Source organism: Varanus komodoensis, unplaced genomic scaffold (assembly GCF_004798865.1).
Source record: "Varanus komodoensis strain SLA01 unplaced genomic scaffold, ASM479886v1 scaffold17, whole genome shotgun sequence".
Lineage (NCBI taxonomy): Eukaryota > Metazoa > Chordata > Lepidosauria > Squamata > Varanidae > Varanus > Varanus komodoensis.
The window spans coordinates 11,887,151-11,910,110 of NW_025335505.1; the positions used below are offsets into that span (position 1 = coordinate 11,887,151).

Consider the following 22,960-nt stretch of genomic DNA (forward strand, 5'->3'; position numbering starts at 1 on the left):
CCCTCCCTCTCTCACATGCACACACAGGGAGAAGGGGGGGAGGGAGATTTCTTCCTTCTCCCACTCCCCATTTTCAACAAGTTGTTCTTTAGGCACCCAAGTGCATCTGCTACTTTCATTAATCTTTTTACCCTAGGATTTAACCCACTTAACTTTCTTTTAATTCTTTTACATGTCATGTCTTTTATCTCTACGACATTGATTAGGAAATTCTTTTTTATTTTAATTGTTTTCTTGGATTACTTTATATGGCAGTTTTCAGGGATTTCATTTCTATTCTTGCTGCTGTAAGGGACTTTTGTCTTATAATGGATTTGTAATGCAATCACTATAAACAAGGAATCTACTATTTTATGTAAAAATATTCTTATTTGCTAGGAAAAAGAGAAGACAGAGTGTAAATGAATGTCTCTGTTTAACAACTAGGGGTGCAATCCAATGAGACTGCCTGTAACTGACCAAACCTGGAAGATTACGTGCATCCTATGCTTTGCAGAAAGGAAAGCAGGATACTTCACATAGTTGGTCAAACTGTCAGACATTCTGTCAAAGGCTTTTCTTCCTCACTCTCACAAGACTGCAGTCTTACAGCCTTACCTCAGAATAAGCTCTGCTCATCACTGGAAGACTTACTTCTGACTAATCATGCACAGGATTGCACTGTTAAACTGTCAAAGAATCATCCATTTACCTTTTCCCATGTGAGCAGGAGCTGTACCAATAGATTGCCATGATGAGCGGCAGAGTTGGTGCACAACTACACCATGCTTTTCTCTTCTGTTTTTTCTCCACAATATACAATCAGCTACTTTTTAATTTCTGGTCTGAAACCAGACTGCTGGGTAGTTTATTTCTTATTTATGTATTTATTAGATTTATATACTGCCTTTTGTCTTTCAAAGAACTCAAAGTGGCTGACATAATTCACTCGCTCTTGCACTGAATCTTATTCCCACAACAACAACCCTGTGAGATATGTTGGGCTGAGAATCTGGGACTGGCCCAAAGGTACCCAGTTGGCTACATGGCTGAGAGGGGACTAGAACCCAGATTGCCTGAGTTCCAGTCTCACACTCTTTCCCACTATACCCCATTGGCTCTCAGCTCACATTGCTAGACTCAAAGGCCAGAGTGCTAATCATTATACTAAATGTAATGGTTAAGAGCTAAACAATCAGGCAGTTAATCCAACAATAAACTAGGAATTAAGTACTGGCTTTTTCAGGGGCTAAACAGTTAGCAATCTGCTTTCAGACGTCATGTTTCACAGTAAAACCAGAAGATATCCATTCTCAAACCCTGAGTAGGGCAAAAAACACATTAGTGATGTGTTAAATAAACCATGGATTAGCACTGGGTGATTGTAACAGCATGCCTAAACTTTTGAGTCTTCATAGGATCTATGTACAGTTATTATCTGAATGATTTTTTTTAGAATTTAAAATATTCAAATATGAATTAAAAACAAATTGTAAGGCTGTCATAAAGATTTAGAAGTATGGCTGAAGAGGTTCCAAGAAACATTAAGGTGAGAATGGTATATAAGGATCTGAACAGAAATCTATAATGGTGCTATTTTTGAAAATGTTCAGGGTTCTTTTAGGGGCTAAACAGTTAGCAATCTGATTTCAGATGTCATGTTTCACAATGAATGAAGGGGCTGATCATAGGATATCTTGCTTATATTGTTGTTTCCAGTGTGTGATTGTTGTAGCCATACTTTGAATGAAATAAACAACATTAAAATGATTCAATGCATTTTTAGCTCTGAAAAATCAGTCACTAACAAGCTTTAAGAAGTCTCTTACAAGAACTAACATATAGTACTCATTTGGCAGTGGATTATGCTTTCAGAGAGAGAATGTTAAACAGAAGGACAGATAAAAACCAGTTGGAAAAATCCCTTTTTCTGGCCTCAGCTGTCTTAGCTTTTGTGTTCATTGTGCTTTATTAATGATTCTGCCCAGAAGTGACAAATGAAATTTGAACCAGGATTAAGCAAACTGAGGTCCATATATATAAACACAAAGTTGGAGCTGAAAGTTTAACTCAAACTGTTTTTGAGCTTTTATTTATGACATTTCATTTTATGTAACTGCCAAAAGTTAACTGCAATCAAGTACTGCTGACAGTAACATCCCATCTCATTCCCCTCACCAAAAGAACGGGTCCTTTTCTGAACCACACCAGGTTACCTGCTGGTCATCCGCTGGTAACTAGACCCTGAGATTTGCAACAAAATAGATGGCTGTGCCCCGTTGCACCTTGCCTCCAAGCTGCGCCTCCCCTGTGGGGCAGCACAGAAAGATACACATGAAAACATAAAAGAGGGCAGTGAGGCTGACAAACATAGTTCCACAATACCTAACCATATGAGACGTAAGCCTCACTGAATTGATGGGGAAGGGGAGGGATGCTCCTTTGGTTTTGTTTTGGGATTTTGAATTTTCCTATTTTGTTTTACTTTTGCCCACCTTGGAGATCCCCTGAACTTTCTGACACTTTTTTCCCACAGTGGCCCTGCTCTGGGGTCCGATCTTATTGGCATGGGATCACTAAATTCGATGGAAATGAGGAACGATTTGTCCAGGAGCTGCGAATAATCATTGAGGTCTTCTGATAATCTGTTCTAGTACCTCAGTTAAGGGTTATTGAGTCCTGCAATATCCCCATTTTTATGGTCAAGAGAGGCTTCCCCAATTATGTTTCCATAGGATACTGCTTTGTAATTAATCAGGCCCTTGGTCCATCTAGTGCAGCATTTTTTGACACTGATCGGCAGCTATTCTGTAAAATTTCAGGTTTTAGTTTTTCATGCTTAGCCTGGAAATCAGGCCTGGGACCTTCTATATGTAAATCCATGTGCTTTACATGCCTCCAACACTGCTTGCCATTTTTCAGGGATGAATGCTGCCTTTGTATGTTAACATGAGATTATTCTCATGCTATTGCTTAAGGTTCTGATTTGCCATTAGAGATATGAAGGTCTGTGGGGGAAATGGAAGGATTTTTTTTTTTAAAACAAATGTTTTTTTCTATTGTTAAATGGTCTCTTTTAAAATTTAAGATAGGGTGTTTTTACTTACTCCAACTAAGTGAATTCTAAAAATGATGTTAATAGGAAGGAAGAAAACAGTGTAAAACGTCTAGAAATAATGAAGCCTTGAAGGAAAGGATGTTTTAAAATCTTTTCTGTAAAATTCCTAGCATAGTTATTTCTCCCATTTCTTTTAAAATTATTTTTGCTTCTTATGGTATTTCAGATGATTTTAATTTCCTTCTGGTTATATATAAAATCAGAATAGATAGATAGATAGATAGATAGATAGATAGATAGATAGATAGATAGATAGATCTACAAATTGTATATTTGTTATTTTCCTCAAAATTTCCATTTTTTACGCAGGATCAGCAATTCCAGAAATTTTACATTTGTGCTTGGGACATGAGTTCTGCCTTTCAGTGAGCTGTCATTTAGAAAGTATTTCAATCTCTTCCAGCTCTGTGATTGTGTTACTTTCTAATTATACAAGATAAGACCACGAGTGTATTTGTTGTTACATCCAATAAATTGTTTCAGCCCTGTGAATGAATACTCTCCAAAATGTCATGTGCTTGACAGCCTAGCTCAGCTCTTGTAACTCAAGTTTGGGGTTGTGTGAGGAATCCATTTTGGTGGTAGAAATCCATCAGATTCCCTGAGTTAGGTTCCCCAGACTCTGGTTCACTTTTTTATAGCTGGAAGTCCTACTTGGCTCCAAGCATTCGTGCAGGTGCCTTCCAGGAAGCAAACCCACGTGAACACTGCACAGCTGGTGTTACTTTCCTGGACCAGTGACTTGCAATCCATGCATTGCAGAGGAAGGTTGCCAGTTGTGCAACCTTCAGAGTTCCACAAGCATTGACAGAATTCCTCTTGATATGGATCATTTCCTAAGCGAGGACTAAACATGTGAAGAGGGACAGATTCCAGGAAGGATTGTCGCAGCTCTACTCAAGGCTGTGGCTTCTTTTATGGAATAAATCTATCTCATATTCTGTCGTCTTCTTCTGCCTTTCCTTTCTCTTGCATTATTATCTTCAAGAGCAAGTTCTGCCTTCTCCTGATGTGGATTTGGTGATTAAACACTGATATTCTCAAATACAGATAATTACTTTGACCAGATATAGTAGCAAAAATTAATGACAGCAAGGCTTCACCCTCCAAATACTTAGCAAGACATGAAGTACTTCCAATATTAGATGCATCAGAGATATTTCCTCTCAGTTGTATAGCCTCCTTCATTGTTATTACATACTAACATGCAGAAAGTCAGTGGACTAAATAAACACAGCTACTAGTTGAATAAGCATTAGCAAGAAAACAAACAAAAAGGTCTCTTAATTGGACTTTGTCTTTCCTTGCCTGCAACAGATATGTGTACTCATTAGAATGTTACCATAAATTCAAATTACCACTCAGCCATGAAAACTAATGGGTGACCTTGGGCTAGGCACTATCATTTAGCCCAGTCTTCTTCCCAGGACTTTGTGAGGGTAACATAGAGATGAGGAAACTTGTAAGCTACCTTGACTTCATTGGAGGAATGTTGGAATATAAATGTAATATGTTTGCCCATATAGTCCACCTCTCCCCCTAAAGGCCTCTGGGGATAATTTTCTGAAGTTTGGTTCTGCAATATTAATGTCAACTTCCTGGAGGACTTTCTCAGTGATTGCCCCTAAAACTATGGAATGGTCTGCTGGAAGAGATGTGTCAGATATCCCAGATTACTACCTTAAAGAGTGAGTTGAAGACATATTCCTTTCAACAGGCTATCCTAAATTACTTTTATTTAATTTTTTTGTTTTAGTCAAAGATTTATTTATTGTTGTCTTTAATCTCTTGTAAATCACCTGGAGCCTATGGGAACTGGACAGTATTTAAAAATCAAAATTAATAAGTATAAGTTAATTAGTATAATAGAAATATTATGCTGGGAGTGATAAATCTAGAAACTGCTATCTAGTTGGGAATATATTTATTGCATAAATCAGAATATCCTTATAATATTGATTTCTATTAATCACAGGGCATAGTGATTCAGCACCATTTTTAGACTGCAGAAGGAATACTGAGCCAGGGTGAATGGAATGCAAATCTTTTTTTTTTTTTTTTTGCTCTTTTGAAGGGATGTGGAGCAGAGATGATGGTGATGATGGCGACCCATCTTTTTTTCTTTCAAGGAACTCAAGGCAGCTTCCATAACTCTTCCTCCTCTCCGTTTTATCCTCACAACAACAACCCTGTGAGGTTGGTTGGGCTGGGTGTTTGTGGCCCAGTGAGGACTAGAGCCCAGACCTCCTGAGGCTCATCTTGCACTCTTAACCACACCACCACAGTGGCTTTCAGAGCAGATGATTAAAGCTAGAGATGCAACTATCAGGCAGACTCATAGAGCTGAGCTTGAGTGGCTAGAACCATACAAAAGTAAGCAGTTTTCCAATGAGATTTGTATAATCTTTTCATAACGGCAAGAAGATAGCAACCATAAACTGCAGTGCTGTGAAAGAAAACTGTCAGGAAGGTTTCCTTTTTTAGCAAGACTAAACTTTGGGAAGATTTGATTATCAGAAATGCAAGTATGTCAGTGTACATTTGGCCAGTATTAGAAGCATTGTATACCCAGCGTAGTAAGTATGCATAATAACTGGCCAATATTAGAAACAATAACTGATTTTAGAAGTCTGAAGTGACATGTTTTAAATGAGTTATTGAGAACCCATGATTTTATTTTCTGAGACTACTTTTGCTTGTAAAAACATGTTTCAAGCATTTTTCTAAATTATGACAAATTGTTTTCTCTTTTTAGCATTCAGTGGCTTAGCCCAGTTGACTATGAGCATTTCCTCACACACAAAAGGCTCAAAGGACAGAATTCAATCTGTTCCCCTTGCACAGAATTATTCACCATGAAGGGCTGTTTTTAATACTCATCCATACATTAGGAATAGATCCATGTGCCTTGACTCTATTGTAGTGTTTCTGAATGTTCTTAAAGGTTTTCCTTCCACTCAGTTGGGCTAAAACACATGAACTTATAAACTCAGGAAGTAACTGGAAAATACAAATGAAATGGCAGTAAGAACTTAAGGCGAGGGCATATAATTTATTGCCACAAAACACTTTCTCAGTTAATTCTACACATGTGTTTCTACATTATTCCCCATTTTTTCACTCCACCTTTCACACAAAAATCTTGCTTGAGGAAACTATAATCGACCAGGGATGATATAGCTTATTTTAAAAGGAAACTATTTCATAGTTTTAAGTACATTAGGATCCTTTTATTGAGACTTGTTGACTCAAAATATAATTATTTTGGAGTTTTACATTCCTAGACCAAAAAGATTAATAAATAACCTCAACTCTAGAAATTACAGCTGGATTTAGGACTGCCAGAATTCTCTCTAAACACTTCATTGCCTCTCTAAACACTTCATTAAGAACATTAAGTAGAAGTACTGTAATACTACAGAGAACTAATAGGGAAAAAAACATCATGATTCACCTCTGATTTTGGTAACTTTAAATACATGGATTTGGAGTGAGCTATAATAACCCAGTTCTACTACTTATATTTCAATGATTGCTGTTAGTATTAGCTCTTGATTATTTTTTGAGTGGTTCCATGCAAACAGAAGTATTCACCTCCTAACTGGACAAATCTGTAATCACTAGCTATCTTTCCTGTTTCCCCATTCTTCAATATGTAAAATATTCAAGTTATGAGCAGGCAGCCACAAATCTGCTTACCCAGCAATTGCAGCCTGCCCTCTGGTGAGCAGGACACCCAGCACTGCACATATCCCTACCGCAGAAGCCTCATTTCCATTCATAAGCAGGTAAAAAATAGCAACATGAGAGACTCCTCCAGTTCCAAGCATCACAAGAGAGTTTCCCACAATTTCATGCATTCTCTATGACCACACAAATGATGAATGATCCTGGCTTTGTCTCAAACTGTGTGCAGGCCAAAAGATTCAAGGGAGGAAAGGGAATTGGTGGCAGTCACAAATTGCTGCTGACTAGATAGGCAAGCCAGCATTCTTGGACCCCTAATTATTAATGGTTATTTCTAAAACGTTGTATAACTCCTCTTTTGTTGGAAGTTGTATAGTGTTGGCTGTTGGCCTTGTTTCTAAATTACAAGGAAATACAAACTGAATACTCTCTAACCTTGCCTTAAGCAGACTTCACATTTCTATACTTCTGTCATGAACAACTGTTTGAGCAAAACCTCAGTGTGGCATAGTGGTTAAGAGCATGGGACTGGGACTCAGACGATCTGGGTTCTAGTCCCTGCTCAGCCATGGAGCCAACTGGGTGACTTTGGGCCAGTCACAGACTCTCAGCCCAACCTACCTCACAGGGTTGTTGTGGGGATAAGATGGAGGAGGAGAATGATGTAAGCTGCCTTGGGCCCTTGTTGGAAAAAGGCAGGCTATAAATTGAAAAATAAATAAATAAAAAAATAATAAGATTTTACAAGCAGGAATCATGTCCAAAATACTGATTCGCTTGGAGACATTGAGATTTCACCATAGCCTTGTGGTATCACCATTTACATGACAGCTTCTTACAGAAAAATGAAAATAAAAGTAGGGCTAATTTTTTTAGGATATTTTGAAAGGGAATCTTTCAGTTGGATAATTTTAAATGTTTCTCCAGTTTTATAAATAGAGAAGCAGTTCCCATACTGATACAGTTATTTTGAAGGGTCTTTGTGTCAGAGTATTATCAAGGTTTTCCTGGGCTTAACTATATTTTATTGCGTATACTTAAACCCATTCTTCAGTCCCAGAAGAGTTTCCAGAGCAACCAACAACTATATCATCGTTTTAAAATGACAAATCAACCCATTAAAGCAACTGAACATTAGCAGTAGCAGAAGAAACTCAAACCATTTCAACCAATGTAGTATGGTAAAGTTCATATCAACCATTTATAAAAGTCCTGGAAAAAGTGAATAATTCATTATAATATTCTTAGTTATCTCTTTCACTGTGGTAGTGTTATCGCATAGAAAATTTCTCTGTGTATATAGGTTTGTGAAATGCATTTCCTTATTTTTTCCTAACTGGGTGCAAAGATGTACGAGATTGTTTCTAGCATTCAGATCAATTTTCTTTGACTCCCAGACTTATCCTTTGAGAAATATTTTCTGTAGCACAGAGACTGGTTCCCAGTGTCATCATCAAGTCTCCGAAATCCAAAAAAACTGACGAAAGGCCTCCTCCTCTTTTTTGCCTTAGTTCAGTTCCCACGCCAGGGTCATTTGGGTAGACTGAGTGCTGAATCAGATACAGCGTGATGTGCAGCAGGAAGGGAGTTTACCAGTTAGTCATCAGTACATGGAAGGCATTATTCAGTAGGTGGCCAAGACACAGGAACATAGGAAGCTGCCTCATACTGATTTAAGCCACTGGTCCATCATCACCTTGTCTCCAGGGTTTCAGACAGAAGTTTCCCAGAGATTGAACCTGGACCTCAACCCTGTAAAGTATTTGCTTCATTGAGCACAACAACATTCCTTAAAGTGGCCCTTTTACACTGTGGCTAATTGCATTTTCTGAGAAACAGTATTGTTGTAGCACTGTCCTTACACAAAGCAGTCCTCCATTTGCTCTTTCGTGTGGCAAGGGAAGGATGTGTATCGTCACAAACACTTGCAACACTTGTTACACATACTCTGCCAGGCAAAGCTGATTTTGGCCCTTACTAGAAAGTGAACTGAATTATGAATTCAATAATTTACTTAAAGTGCTTCCAGGTGAGATTTTTATTACATCATCATCTTGTTAATTTAGGGAATTTTGCAGGAAAACCAGATCGTGACTATTGCCAATCCTTCTGTGTTTTCCCACCACTTCTTCCAGCGTTTTTCTTACCACAGAAAATCCAGTAATGATAGCAATAATGTGTTTTTTTTATGTGATTTACTTTCAGAGGAGTATGAGTGACAGAAAATTCTGGATTAAATGTACACTGTAAAAACAATTAGTTCTTGCTTTTGTGCTGTGATCTGCTTGATTACACTAACTATTCTGAACTAGTCTTTACCACCTGGTATTGTGAACCTGGCATTTTCCCTTCCTTTATGTCTCTGTGCCTGGAAACTGCGATAGCAACACCAGAAACTATGAATAATCCATGTGAACAGTACTGCTGTAGACACAGATTTTAACCCCGCTGCCGTGGGATTCTACTAAACTCTGCTGTGTAATGATAGTTTTCCAGATATAAATCTTAATACTGTTTGTATTAGGGTAAGGGTTAAAGATTTGACTCAGAAGCCAAAAATAGCTGCTGAGCTAAAATATGATTTGTGCACTAAATTTAGCTGAAAAACAGACTTTCCTCAAAGCAACGGCACTGTCGATGGCAACTTTTGATTCTTAAAAAAAATACTATAATTTGGGTTAAAGATTAGTAATTTTGAACAATACTCAGAATGTTCCCAAAGTGTAAAATCTTTATTTGCATGTGTTTGTTAGCTTTTCAAATGAATGTTCATGAATCATTTATTGTTATAGATAAGACTTTGAAGCCAATATCTATAGGTATACACATATAACAGATGCATATATTGATGGTTTGTACATTATCTAACAACTGATGAAATACCCACCAGCTGCTTAGTGTGTGTATAGTGTGTATGTGTGTGTGAATGCGCACACACTCACACACACACGCTGTTGTGCTATCTGCACACATCCATTCTTGACCTATTGCTTTGAGTCTTATTAAGCATAGCAGTCATTTTGCCAGTTGGTGTAAAGTGTGTCCATGGGTCTGAGATGCAGATGGAGCTTGGGGTAATGGCTCCAGATGTCACACAGACGCTGATAGCTCACCAAAGCAGTGGGAAGCATTGCTGTTGCATTAAGCTATTCACACAGAGGTAAGGATTTGTAGGGCTTTCTATTGCAGATGAAATTATGCATGTCATCTTCACACACTCTCAGCCTTCTGACAGTACCTTTCCTGCTCAGGCAAATAAAGCTTTTTAGGAACAAACACTGGAAAGATAAACATAGAGAATTGTGGGAAATTTTCATGAAAGACAGCATTGTTCTTGAATGGTATGCTGATGATACACAGCTCTATTTCTCCTTTTCATCTTCAGCAGGTGAGACTGGATGTGGTAAACCAGTGCCTGGCTGTGACTATGGACTAGATGAGGGCTAACAAACTGAAGCTCAATCCAGACAAGACTGAGAGGCTGCTAGCAGGCGGGTCTTCTGATCAGATGGAGGGAATTCAACCTGTTCTAGATGGGGTCACCCTCTCTGTGAAGGAGCAGGTTTGTAGCTTGGTGGTGCTTCTTGAACCATCTTCATCACTTGAGGCCCAGGTGGCTTCAGTGGCTTGAGTGTCTTCTACTAGCTTTGGCTGGTGGTTCAGCTGCACCCCTATCTGGTCAGAGACAGCCTGCTGTCAGTAATCTATGCTCTGTGACTCTCTAAGATGAATTACTGCAATGCACTCTACATGGGGCTGCCCTTGATGATAGTTTGGAAGCTGCAGCTTGTGCAAAATGTGGTAGATAGATTAATAACATGGACTAGACAGTCAGAATATATTACAATAATTCTGGCCTGTTTACATCAGATGCCTGTATGCTTTCAAGCCTAATTCAAGGTGCTGATTTTAACCGATAAACCTTCCATGGCTTGAGGCTGCAATACTTGATAGAATGCCTCTCCTGACCAATGTCTACCTGAATACTAGTCAAAATCCAGGATCTACCTTCAATTGCCACCTCTGATGGAAGCTTGACTGGTAATAACACACTGAAGGGCCTTTTCAGTGGTGGCTGCCCAATCATGGAATGAGCTCCCCACAGAGTCTTGCCTGGTGCCAACCTTAATATCTTTTTGGTGTCAGGTTAAGACTGTCTTTTACTGCAGGGCATTTAGATTCCTCAGGCTTAGTTAGCTGATTAAACAGGTCTTAAGATTTACTTTAAGCTTTTGTAATTATGTATGTGTGTTTCAACTTTGGTTTTGGCTTTTTATATGGTAACCTAGTTACGATGTTTTAGTGTAGATCATGTTTTATAGTGTATTCGTATGTGCTGTTGTAAACTATCCAGAGAGCTTCAATGATTGGGCAGTATAGAATTAATAATAATAAAAATAATAGTAGAATGATACGTATAAACTATTTTTTCATGTTTCAGCTGGCTGTTGTTACTGCCCCGACACTGCCTCAAACTACCCCAACAATTCCCCCTCATATGATCCCAGAATATACATGCACTTCCACATGCACTTGTACAGATAATATACAGGAGCTGAATCTGTTTAGATATTAGTCAATATTGTTTGGGAATGAGTCCAGCTAGAGTATCAAAACAAACTCTGAGGACTAAATATAGTCAAAGGGAAGAGCCAAATGTACAAAGTGGTCTTAATTCCATTTTTTCTTCGTCGTGGTCTCTGTGCATCACACATGTGGGCTTTGCTGCACAGCACAAGGCCTGGACCAGAGAGAAACTTCCATAGCTAAGCATCACAAAGTGAGCAGGAGTCCCCCTGCCCCTTCCAGGTCTTAGGATAAGAAGGAGGGATCCTGTCCACTTCCTCAGTTCCTTCCAACTGCACTCGTTGCTGCATCACCTGATCAGGTATGCTTTAATTTCTTACAAACAAGTATTGAAATAATGTAAGTGAGAAACCTGATAACCCACATATGTCCCAAATTAAAGCATAGTAATATAAACCTAGCTTGTCTATGTTGTTATGTGCCAACTTATCTCTGACTTACGGTGACTCTGTGAAGAAAAGATCATTTTGCTTCCAAAAAAAGTTCTGGTTTGATATGATGTGGGATGCACTTTTCCGTTTTTCTTTCAGTAGAGTGTACCCAAACCATACCTTCAACACCATGCTTGAACACTTCAATTTTCTTTCAGTCAGCTGCCTTCGCTGTCCAGCCTTCACACCTATATGTAGTGACCTGGAGTGCAATACGTGGATGATCTAGGCCTTGACCGCCAAGAAAACAGTATTATTATCTTTACTATAAAGCATTGCTTGATGATATTTTCTAGATGCTTCATTGCTGCACTTCCAAGTCTCCGACTTCTTTGAATTTCTTAGCTGCAGTCTGTCTTTGAATTGCTTCCTGAACCAAAGTATACAAAATCCTTTACAGTTTAAATGTTTCATTGTCAACAGTAAACGTGTAATTCTTCACTTCAATTCATTGCTGCTTTCTGCCAGTAATACGATATAATCTGCGTATTTTAAATTATTGAGGTATCTTCCACGAGGGATGTCACGATCCTCCCCAGAGCCTATCCCATTTCTGTTTCGTGGACTTTTTCTTGAAGCAAACTAAGAAAAAGACCACAAAGGTTGGCAGAAGTCTGGCTGTGCAATTAGAAAACTTCCGCGGCACCTTCAGGATGAGCACAGGCTGCAAGTCACGCACACCGAATCAAGGCACCATTTGCACTCCGTTCATGCAGGACCTGATTACTCGTGGGCGTGGCACACAGATGCCAAGGCTGCCCATTTCTTTCAGGACCATCCAAGCCTTATGATCACCCACACAGTAAAAGGCTTTGCTGTAGTCTATGAAGTATATATACATAGTCCACCAAAAAATGTACACACACTTCAGGAAAAGAAAAACTTGTATAAATATTTCAATACTAAGTTTGTGACATCGTGAGATTAATACTAGTTACCTTTGGCCTCTTCAATTACAAGAGGTGCTCAAAGTGGAGGCCATTAGCCAAAGTGCTCGAAGTGTCCATTGCGATTGCTGCACATGTATACATTTTTTTGCCGGACTCTGTATTTATGGTGTGCTTCAGTAGCAAATATACAAGATGCAAATGCTTCTTCCTTTCAAGAATCCAACTTCAGGCGGTTTTTGCTCCATATTGGGGAAAATTCCTTGATGCAACAACTTGAGCATGGTCCTGAGTTATTGTGCATTTGTGCATCTCCTTTTTTCAGAACTGGAATATTTATTGAATGTTTCGAGGCTGTGGGCCACTGTTGTTGCTGTTGTTTTCACTGCTGGCCTCACAGAATTCTATGAGTCATTCTCCAGCTTCATTTTTGACCCCTAGGCCAAATTCTCCCAGAACATTGGATTTTGCTTTGTTTCCTGTGTTCACATTCCAGGCACCTGTAATGATCAGTATGTCTTGTTTGGTGTCCTATCAATTTCCTCTTGAACACCTGCATAAAAGTTTTTTACTTCTTGCTCAGTATCTATTGTTGGCCCATAGATCTGAATGATGGTTATGTTGATGAGTTTTCAGGGGAATCCAGTTGGTCTTTTCATTATAGCCACTTACATCTTGGCTTAGTATTAAAGATGCTGCCCAGTAACTCCTCTTCAGAAGCTTCTTTGTCTCCATCACAATTTGATCTATCCATTTTCTTCTGCTGAGGTGACCAAAAAGGGTGAATTCATCAATCTGGTGTTTCAGTCTTTTATCATTCTGCTTTGGGTAATCCTGCTGGGGTACCTATCTAATGAGACAGTTTGGCCTCCTTGCAGTGTTTCTCTTGGTTCCTCTGACACTTTCAAAACACCTCACCACATTAAGGTGTGCAAGGAAGCACTTGTCTATACTAAAATCATATCTTATTTATTTTTGCATTATTGAAATATCTGTATTGTTAATGAGTACAATAGCAACCACTTGACATTGAAAGGGTCTTTATGATTTATGCCAGAAGTCATTGAATTTAAACCAAAACATACTATTTAAAAAATAATTAAAATAATATTCATTTTAAAAATACATTTAAATGAGAAAATACACATAACGTGGTGTACGGCATAATGCAATAAATCAAATAAGCTGATACACAGTGACAGCCTTTTTGAAAGCAAAGCAGTTACCTAGAGTTTATGTTGAAACCCAAAGTCTCCCATCTATGGCTCCTTCTTTCTAATAAATATTAAATGAATATATTAGTGTTAGCATTTTTGCTACAAAAAAAACGCCTTAGCAAAGTAATATGTAGAACAAAACTCGAACTTTACATTTGAGATGTTCAAACTTTATCCGTTACCTGCAGCATGAATTTTATATTTTAACATTCACAGAAATGAGTTAATACAGAATGGATTTATTTTACATTGCTTCACAAAGAGAAATCACTTTAATGGGGAGATTTATCTTGTCTGACTCAAAATCAAAAATGTAAACACTTCTAAATGCCAGATAATTCTCCTTTGCCAAAATGTAATGTGAAGTAGCACACTTCGATTATTTACTGCTGCCCTCTACAGGCTACTTAAATTATACTGAAAGGGAAGTTAAAAGCAAACATGATTTTAAATAAGCAGTCTTCTGATCACTTAATGTTTTCTCCATGTGATTACATTATTTGTTACAATCCAGAATCTCAGCCTTGATGTCTGGCAATTAATTCAGACACAGCAGACTTTGAGAAAGACATAGTGCTCAAATCGCACTTGCAGAAATACATGTTATGTTTATATACTGTCATTCGACCAAAGTGCTCAAAGCAGTTTACTTAAAATAATAGTTTGCAACATAAGCAACATACATTGAGAAGGGGAAAGAATAGGGAAAGAAAAGGGAAACTAGCAAATTCAGGTACCAAATCTTTGAAACTCCCTAAATTTTTATAATGGCCCAGGAGGAATGGTCACTGTAAGAGGTCCTTGAAGAAAAGGAGCCAAATGGCAGTGACTTAGAAAAGCTAAGTGGGGGGCCAAGTGGGGGCCAAGAAACAAGGTAATGCAGAAACAAAAGAGAAAAGCAGAGGCAGAGGAGGATTTTGAAAATGTTTAGGAACAATAGCAAGACAAATGTTAGGCAGTTTTATGCAGTCTTTGATGAATTTAGATGTAGATTGGACTTGCTATAAACTCTGCTTAGAACGCTTGCTAAAATGGTTTTAAGAGCAGATTGAGAATCTGGAAAAAATATTTGCAGAAGGTTCTGTGTCTTCAAATATTCTTTGAATAAGGAAGATGATATTGAGATAAATATCAATATCATATTGATATTTGATATTTCAGCTCATTGAAGACTAAGTTAACTATTTTACGTGCCTTCAATTTCTATGGAAGAAGTAAGCCTGGGCTTCTACAACTTTCTGGACAGGGCAGCATAATTGACTACTTCCCTCCCTTTTTATTCTAGCAGTCCAGAAATTCTTCACATTAAATGTAAACATTTTATTTTATTTATAAGTTCAAAACCTTTTTGATGCTAAAAAGAGTACAGACTAAAATCTGTACTTTGGAGTTCTCTGCCTACATGAGATACAATTTAGAGATTGCTCGTCAAAGTGTCAGCTAGGTTTCCTAGGCAACTTGCTAAAGATACTTACAAATCTAAAGATAGGTATAATAATGACAGTTACCAAATAGTATTTTTCATCTTGGCATTTTCTGTAACCAGTGTGATAGTTTCAACAGCCCTGCATCCTTGCTGTACTTATTCGTGTTTTCAGTAATTTTGGCAATAACATGCAAGCTTGTTCATGCTAGAGTCAAGGAAAGCACCATTGGACTCATCTAGAAAGAGTTCTCTGTTGGCGGGCAGGATTTATTTGTTTGTCCATCTGTAGTTTTCAGTCACATAACTTGATTTTAAAAATCCTATTGTTTGGACAGTCTGTAAGATGCAAGGAATATTTGTGGACCGGGGTAGAATTAGCACTATGATTGTAATTGCATTTGCTTAAAGCACCTTTGACTGAAATCTATTAAACTTACTGCCGAGAAAATGCATTTGGCATTAGAAGTGCCACTTCATTCAACTTTGAGGTTAGGGTTTTGAGTAAGGCTTCATGGAGTCAGTTTATAAAAGCTTTTCTATATGGCAGCCAACATGAATTTTGCTAGTGCTACTGTAGTTTCACACATACTCAAATGAAAACTTGAAAGTGAAACATCATTTAGAATTGAGATGTCTGCAACTCCAATTGCAGGAAAAATCCAAAAATATAACTAGTTTCATTTGCAGAAGTTAGATAAAATATGTATCTCTGTATATGAAGGAAATATCTGTATCTGTGCACATTTAGAAGTTCACCAGACACAGGATGCAACTAGAACTTCAGGGCAGTATATAATGGCTTCCTGAAAATTAACCAACTTGAGCTTTAGGCTCCATCAGCACCAGATTTAAAGGCCTGTGAATGGAGGGAGAATATCTTTACTGCAGAGAGGGCTGATGTTCTCCCCTCATTAGTCACAGCGCACTCCTGTGCATCAGTCATCCCACAGAGACCCACATGGAAGCTGAACTGATTAGTCTACAATTAGACATTGTTTTGTGAAGAGAGTGTTTGATTATTTTCTTTCTGTGCAATATGAGTATGTGTCTTCTTTCCCAGCTGTACCTGCCAACAGTTAGCTTAACCCTAACCCTTTATCTTGTGTAAGATTTTTTTTTTTTTTAACGGTGGGCATGCAGGATCCCTAAATGTGGAGGTAAAGCACAAGAGTCACCTTGTGATGAATGATGAGTCCCAGCATTTTGGTTGAACATCTTCCCTTGTGTGGAGATATTGGTAGTTTACACAAAAAAGAATGCCTGATCCCTCTTCTGCAGCAAGTATCAGGCAAATGATGCTTTGTGGACAAAAATTGGGGTCTGGCCATTTTGGGTGCAACCTAGATCCTATTCTTCATATTGCCCCTAGAATAAAAAATTATGAAAAGTAGTTGTTGGCATTTTAATAGTAGATTTTCCATGCTTAATAGTTCTATTTTCTTTCAGCTTTCTAGAAAGAATAGACAGTGTCAGTATGCCCGATTACACACCCACAGATCAGGTGAGTAAAACTGGAAGCGGATGGGAATAGCCTGCAAAACAACATCATACATTATTTAATTTTAAACAGTTTAAATTTGGAAAAGTTTGTTGGCTAACGGATGAGTTAATTCAACCACATACTTCTTATAGTTCAGTGACCATAATTATGAATTAGTCAGAGTGTTATATTTTTGTGCGCACAATCCAAAGAATTATGAATGTGTGGTACTGGTATTAGTCAAAATCCTAAATGGCTTGCAGCCACGTTCCCTGAAGAATTCTCTTCTTCCATAGAAACCTGCCCAGACCAGACCGTAAGGGTTTTTTCCCTGATTCTTCTCAAGAAGAAGCCTCTGCCAAAGGAAGTGAAAAGAATAGCTTCTAAGAGGGCTTTTTCTGTTGTGGCAGTTCAGGTGTAGAATGAGTTCTCCAGAGAAACTATGATGTGCACTCTCTTCAACATCATTTGAAAACTTTCATGTTTTCCGAGACATTGGGGGTTTTTTACCTTTTACTGCAGTTTTATATATTCATATTGTATTTTACTGTACAGTATTTTATAGTGTTAATTGTTGCAATCTACCGAGAGGGCTTCAGTTGCTGGGCAGAATAGAAATGCAATGAGAGAGACAGAGACAGAGACAGAGATGCAATGAGAAAGAGAGAGAGAGGGACAGACAGACAGACAGACAGGAAGAAAGAGAAAGACAGTTTTTTAATCTGAGGGTAGTCTAAAAAACTGTCATGTGGCATGCAGATTGGCTGTTCAAAAAGCAGTAGAAAATACTTCTGTTGGACTTCTTCTTTGAACCTGATCCTGGCCAGTATCTAAACGCAGATGCTGGAACATCCGTTTTTCTATTAGCTGGGGCCTAGAACAAAAAAAAAGTTAGTCATTTTGTTGTTAATGGAGAAGCTGGTACTTGTTACACAGAAAAGCATATATTGGCAACAGAGTGATACAAATAGAACATTTCACAAAATCAGGTTCCTGGGTGATTTGAAGTTGATCAGCAAAAGTGTCTGACTTTAAGTTGTTTGATATTGGTAACAGCAATGACTGCTTCCCCTATGTTAAACTACTGAAATGAGAAAAACTAAATAGGAATGGATTTTTGTACTGAAGAACTATGGCCTTGTCCAGCTCTGATCCTCAGAACAAATCTTGTGCTCAGAATTCTTTCATTATAAATACATGTCTTTTACATCAGGTTCCAGTTCATAGATCTGAGAATTCTAATCAGAAAGTGTCAACAATGGATTCCATAACCCTGACGTTTGTCTTCTCCTGCAGTAGAATGATTGGTCCAAATTGCATGTAATAACAAACCATTGGTTGTTTAACCCAAGGATTTCAGGCCTGTGAACAAGTGAATATGCAGACTAGTGTACATGTCATTTTTGTTTTCAGCTAACCTAAAGACGCCATATTTGTAGGCTAAGATGTTGTCTGAACTGGAATATTTAAACAACCCATAGTTAACCCAGCAATAAGTTATGGGATACGTATGAACATATGAACATAACATAACATATGAACCAAGCCATTGTTTCAACTCATACCATGCATCTATTGCACAGTAATGTTGATATATCTATTACATGTACTTTTAAAATCCAAATTTGATTAATGTTTTTGAAATGGAAATGTCAAACACTCGATTGTGTTTCTTGTTTCCAGGATCTCTTAAGATGCAGGGTATTGACATCTGGGATTTTTGAGACAAGATTCCAAGTAGATAAAGTAAACTTTCAGTAAGTATATTAGTAATAATCTGTAATTTGTGCCCATTTTTGTAATCCTTGGTAAAGCAGAAACAACTAAACTTTTTAAAATTATGAAGTGTTTTCTTCAAACATTCTTGCTCTTATAGGATGCAAAGTGAGAACCTCAAAATATACAGTTTTGTCATCTATCATACAGGTCACTCAAGATTATATACTTCTAAAAAATGGCTTATTATTTGGTAAATAAATGGATGGCCTTGATCTTTCATACTTCAGTGGAAATAATTCCATAGCCATATGCTTATACTGAAAGCTAAAGAACAGAAGTGCATCATTCTCTGAACTGAAATAATATTGCAACTTCAGATTTTGAGATTTTATATTCTTTTTCTGTTGAACAGATGTAACTTCCACAAACAGAATGTTAATCAGCCTATAGGGTATTGTTTTTTTACTAATCTATCTGCAGTAATTTTCCTCCATTCAACAGTACAACATATAAACACAATTAAAATTGTCTATTACATTATAAACAGTGCTTACACAACTCTGGTAAACCTAAAAAAAGTTTCTCAGCCCTGAAAAAGATTACATGAATTCAAATATCCAAATGTCCTTCCTTCCTTGAACTGCTTATAGACAGTGGAATCCCTATGCTATTTCTAAGTAAAATTGTTTGTCCCACTTTGTTTAGGTTTTTAACCTAGTACATTTGGGTGCCAACTTTATATTATTTTCCATGTCTCCTAAAGACACCTATTTCAGGAAGCCTTCTGGAACTAGCCAGTCAGTTTGATTTTTTCACATACTGTTTTATTCTTTTATCTCTTCCGTTCTTTATTGTTTATTGCTCCAGAATCTCCATAATGGAATATGGAATGCTATATAGATCTTTTGCCAAAATAAATGAATGAATAAATAAGTTTGGAATGCCAGCCAAACTTTTTCCTGTTTTGCAACTGACTTCCCACCATCTCAGTTGACCAAGTATCTTTGGTGCCTCCTTCCTTAATGCCTTGACAGTGGGACTTACTAAAATTTTGCAGCAACTATAAGAATGTGGGAATATTTGCAGAGAGCCCTAAGATAATGCTCCCTTTTCATTTCATGCAGTATTTACTGCAAAAGAAGTATACCACAGTATGTAAATCATGATTTTCCTTATATATTGGAAAAGATAATACTGTCTGGCTTTTCAACAGCATGTTTGATGTAGGTGGTCAGAGAGATGAAAGAAGAAAATGGATCCAGTGTTTTAATGGTAAGTAATATTTGCACATTACATGTTTGGTCTAAGGCAGTTTCTTTTTTCCCTCCTATTTTCCTAATTGCAAATGTAAATTAATTAAATTGAGCTGAGTTTCTTTGTCTTAGAAAAAAATCATATTTTCTCTATATCTTTCATATTTTCTCTATATCTTAGACTACATTTATTTACAAACGACAGTCAATCATACATCATCATATCTTGTGCAATATAACATTCTTTAGTTAAAATTTAATTCTGCCCATGGAATGTTATTCCCTAGATGTCACAGCTATTATCTTCGTTGTGGCCTGTAGCAGTTACAATATGGTCATACGGGAAGACAACAACACAAACAGATTACGGGAATCCCTGGACCTCTTCAAAAGTATCTGGAACAATAGGTAAGATTTCCATGCAGAAAGTAATTAAATGTATTTAGTGAAAGCAAGAAATAAAATCTAGCATTTGAAGGGGATTAATGTGGAATCCATGGTTAAACAAGTTTAGTGTGTGTGTTGCCTTTAAAATCATGTTTTGCTTTTCAATAGAATACTCCTAGTGAATTTGTAAACAGTATAGCTGCGATTCAAAGATCCCCTTGCACAACTACAGGCTATAATCTGCCATGTGTCGGAATCTTTCTCACCAGAGGATTGGTGCTGTTCCACTTTCGGAGGATTACATACCAAAGTGGGAAATCTGGAATAACCCTACCTCTGAGGTGGACACGGTGGTTGATGCCGCCAGTTCCAACTACTGTTTTGGCAAAACACATGCAGGATGATATTCATACACAGACATTTTTTCCATGTTGCCCTTACTGGATCCCAGTGGATATATTCTTGCCTTACATTGTGTTTTTAAGCTGATCTTTCAAAATAAGAAATTACTTGTCAGTGCTGTTTCATTGAAAACAAAAACAAAAAGAATTAAAGCTGGCAAGGACTCTAGTCTGCCAGTTCACCACAGTGCAGAATGCTTTACTTCCTAACCCACATTGATGCACACGACAGGTTACCTCTGATCCATGTAGATTAAATGCTAAAATTAGAAGTAACCATGTTGGTTTATTATAAATATTCCAAAACTAAGAAATGAGTGCTATGAGTACCACCAGGTTTCTGCACACTAGAGTTATTTGTTGGTTTAAAGCATTTTAAATCAGTGAGGAAAGACTTCCAGATTGGCTCACAAAGATCAGTAATAAGACACCTCTTTCTCTCAGGTTTCCAACCTAAAAATATGACACAAAAGGGAGCAGGAAAACAAATTCAGGCGTTAGTTACAAGATGACATCACTGCACACAGAAAAATGGACCTGCTGAAGGCTGTTCACAGTTCAGAAACAAGTCTCAGCAGGCTTCTAAGACCTTTCTTCCCAACCTTCTTGTTTTAAGCGAAACTTGTTCTGATGGACTCTGTGAAGAGGGCTCGGATCCCAGCTGATGGGGGCACTTGCAAGTAGAGGTGGCAGTCGACCTTCCTTTTAGCTGCTGCTTCTACCAAGTGTTGAAAAAAAGGAATAGCAGATCAGGGAGAGAGTTTTCTCAGTGTGGAAAAACAGAAACGAACATGTAGTCGTCTTTAAGATGGACCACAGGTGGCGTTATGCAGTTTTATCATATCTGATACAGAGATATTTCAGGTTATACTGAAGGCTTCTAAGTCAAAGAAGAAACAGTTGTACTCCTCTGGAAAATATAAAACCCAGCAGTTACTAGAATCCATTTTAGCATGACTTGGAACATACAGGTCTCTTGTAAGGCAGAGAGCAAAACTAGTTTTTTCCATTTGTTTTAAATTTGGCTTTTAAATTCTTTAAGGTAAGTTAGGATATTTTTATTGTTGTATTTTGAATTATATGTTTATTATATTTATCTACTGTTGTGAACCACCCAGAGCTTCTGCACAGTATAGCAATATAATTAAAAGTAATAAGAAATACATGGTAATATTGCACACACATATTACAAGAGGGCTATAAATATAGAAAAAGAAAACAAAGATAAGTATGACAGACATATGTGCATACATACACAAGAAAAATTGGAAACCTTTTGGTTATGATCATATGATTATGAAGGGACATATAGGAGAGTTGCTATTTCTTCCCACTCCCTAATTGTATGTAAAGTTGTAAATTAGATCTTGTTTGTGGAAGGAGAAATGGGTTGTAGAAGAACATACATTGGTCTATATTTGGTATAACTAAAAGGCAGCTTTAAGAGCTGCTTTAATGTGAAGTAGGAAATTACATGCACAATATTTACCTGGAGATACAGCAAAGGAAATGCATGATTTGCTTATAGAATTCATGATCTCAGGATAGCTTTGTTGATTTTTTGACTTTTTTGAAGCATTGGATAAATTAATGGAAGATAGACCTGTCTATATTTCTGAGCCATAGTAATAGAATGATACTTCTGATTCTCCACCAGTGGAGGCAAACGAAAGGGGCTGGTCATCACGTCCATGCCCTGTTTGTGAGTTTCCCAAAATCACTGTTGGAAATCAACATGTTGGACTGAGTTTTTATCAATCTATCCTAATTTGGGGCCTTTCAGGTGGTTACGGACAATTTCTATCATTTTGTTCTTGAACAAACAAGACATGCTGGCTGAAAAGGTTTTGGCAGGGAAGTCTAAAATTGAAGATTATTTTCCTGAATTTGCACGTTATACTGTACCTGAAGATGGTGAGTATCTTCCAATCATATTTAAATAGTAAGCATAATTCTTGCTGTTCTATAATGCTAGTATATCATGCACAAACTCCTTAAATAAAATTGTGCCACACAGATAGGAAAATAAATATATCCACATACAACAGGACATTTTGCAACAAATAGTACAAGAAGCCTGTAGACAGATAATTGGCGGGTTAGTTCAATATGTGTGATTAAGGTCCAGCCCTAAGCAGCTTCTTGGCCTGATGTCCTTAGAATGGCCTGAACACAATTCTGAAGTGGCAATAGAAATCATAATTGACTGAACTCCCATCAGTTCCACTTTAGTCTGAGAGAGGAAACATGTGGTTCTCCAGATGATACTGGACTGAGACTCTAAACATAACATAACAAGGATAATGAGAGATGCAGTCCAACATCTGGAAGACCACACACTCCCCATCCCTGCTTTAGATCTAGCAACCCTATAACCCTTTTGACTCC

The 22,960-nt window shown here is 37.6% G+C and overlaps 1 protein-coding gene across 2 annotated transcripts in view; it reads left to right on the top strand.

The window, feature by feature from the left end:
- Positions 1-22,960, top strand: part of GNAL (G protein subunit alpha L) — a 141,043-nt gene that overhangs the window by 114,854 nt on the left and 3,229 nt on the right. For both annotated transcript variants that reach the window (XM_044426439.1, XM_044426440.1), the window contains exons 6-10: positions 16,779-16,833; positions 18,496-18,569; positions 19,745-19,803; positions 20,072-20,192; positions 22,356-22,486. In XM_044426439.1, the coding sequence (XP_044282374.1) occupies positions 16,779-16,833; positions 18,496-18,569; positions 19,745-19,803; positions 20,072-20,192; positions 22,356-22,486 (440 nt within the window). The remainder of the gene's footprint in view (positions 1-16,778; positions 16,834-18,495; positions 18,570-19,744; positions 19,804-20,071; positions 20,193-22,355; positions 22,487-22,960) is intronic.